This window comes from Osmia bicornis, unplaced genomic scaffold (assembly GCF_907164935.1).
Source record: "Osmia bicornis bicornis unplaced genomic scaffold, iOsmBic2.1, whole genome shotgun sequence".
Classification (NCBI taxonomy): Eukaryota; Metazoa; Arthropoda; class Insecta; order Hymenoptera; family Megachilidae; genus Osmia; species Osmia bicornis.
The window spans coordinates 43,752-45,063 of record NW_025791181.1 but is presented as its reverse complement, the minus strand read 5'-3'; the positions used below and the strand labels follow the sequence as shown (position 1 = coordinate 45,063).

At 34.8% G+C, this 1,312-nt stretch overlaps 1 protein-coding gene across 1 annotated transcript; it reads right to left on the bottom strand.

Moving 5' to 3' along the window:
- Positions 1-331: 331 nt before the first annotated feature.
- On the bottom strand, positions 332-862 carry LOC123988866 (small heat shock protein hspG3-like; the record flags this gene model as incomplete). The annotated part of the gene is made up of 2 exons (XM_046289621.1): positions 561-862; positions 332-388 (listed from the first exon to the last, which is right to left on the bottom strand). Coding segments are annotated over exons 1-2 (334 nt in total), but the record flags the coding sequence as incomplete, so codon positions are not given.
- Between the last annotated feature and the right edge of the window lie 450 nt (positions 863-1,312).

The following is a 1,312-nucleotide window of genomic DNA, read 5'->3' as shown; positions in this document are numbered from 1 at the left end:
AGAAATTATTTTATACTTTTTAGTGCATTTCGAAGTCGGATGTTTTTTTTGTTAAAAATTATTTTATTTCACAATTTTTAGTGGAATTCAGAGAAACGAACAATATTTGTAGGATGCCGTGCAGTTATATGTCAATGGGAATGGTTTAGTAAGGATCAATTACTGTTAGTTAATAAAAATAAAACAGCAGAACACGGAATAACATGTTTTTTAAATCACTTTATTAAGAAAATAAAAAAAAAAATTTTGGTTTTAGTAGAAGCATAATTTGACAATATTACCCCGGCCCCCCCTTCCCCTTCCCCTTCCGCCTGTTCCCCTCCCCCCCTACCCTGACCCCCCCGGTAACCCCTCAGGCGCCGCGATCTCCCTGCCGCCACTCCTCTTTCTGTAACGTATAAAAATGGAAATTATTAGATATATATTTTTTTCATTAAAATATTATTATTATAAATATTTTCCCTAATATTGAACAGCAGAGATGTTCTGATAAGGGCAATATTGAATTCCTCTGTACGAGGCAATAATTCATCATATAAAAAAGAATCTGTAATACATACTTCGCGGTGGCTTCGCCTCCTCGCCGGATTCCATCTCTTGCACCTGAGGGAGGGGCTCCTCCCTCGGTCGGTGATCCTCTTGTTGCTGAGGGAGGAGCTCCTCCCTCAGTTGCTGCAACTGCTGTTGCTGTTGCTGCTGCAGCTGCTGCTGCAGCAGCTGCATTTCCCGATGATGCTGTTCCTGCTGCTGCTGCAGCAGCAGCTGAACATCCCTGAACATTTGTTGATCTGATAGAGAAAACAAAAAGAAATATATATATATATATACTGCAGGCATGTTTCTGAAATATTCACAACATACATTTTGCACAGCTTCTTTTACTTTTTTCATGTACTCTTTAATTGCCATTATTAAAGATATAAAAATAATACTTACAATTGTTATCAGATTCTCCCATTTTTTTTAAATGTTTTTATTATGACTTATGTTCTGAAACAAAAATATTTGTTTAGTAATATTTGTAAAAAAAAAAAAAAATAAAAATATATAAGCAACAACAGTTACATTAATATTAGTTAATGACTAGAGGTAGAATGTTATCGATAACAGTGACATAGTGTTTATATTGTATAGAACGAAAGTCACACGAACGGCGACAAGACCGTGTATATCGAAACACATCTATACTTTTTAAAGTGTATCAGGATAACTAACACTCAATATGTACTTCTTGTATAGTTTTATTATTATATTCACTGAATACGAACACGGAAACTATTTTTCATTAGTGACGAAAATTTTTGATTGTTTG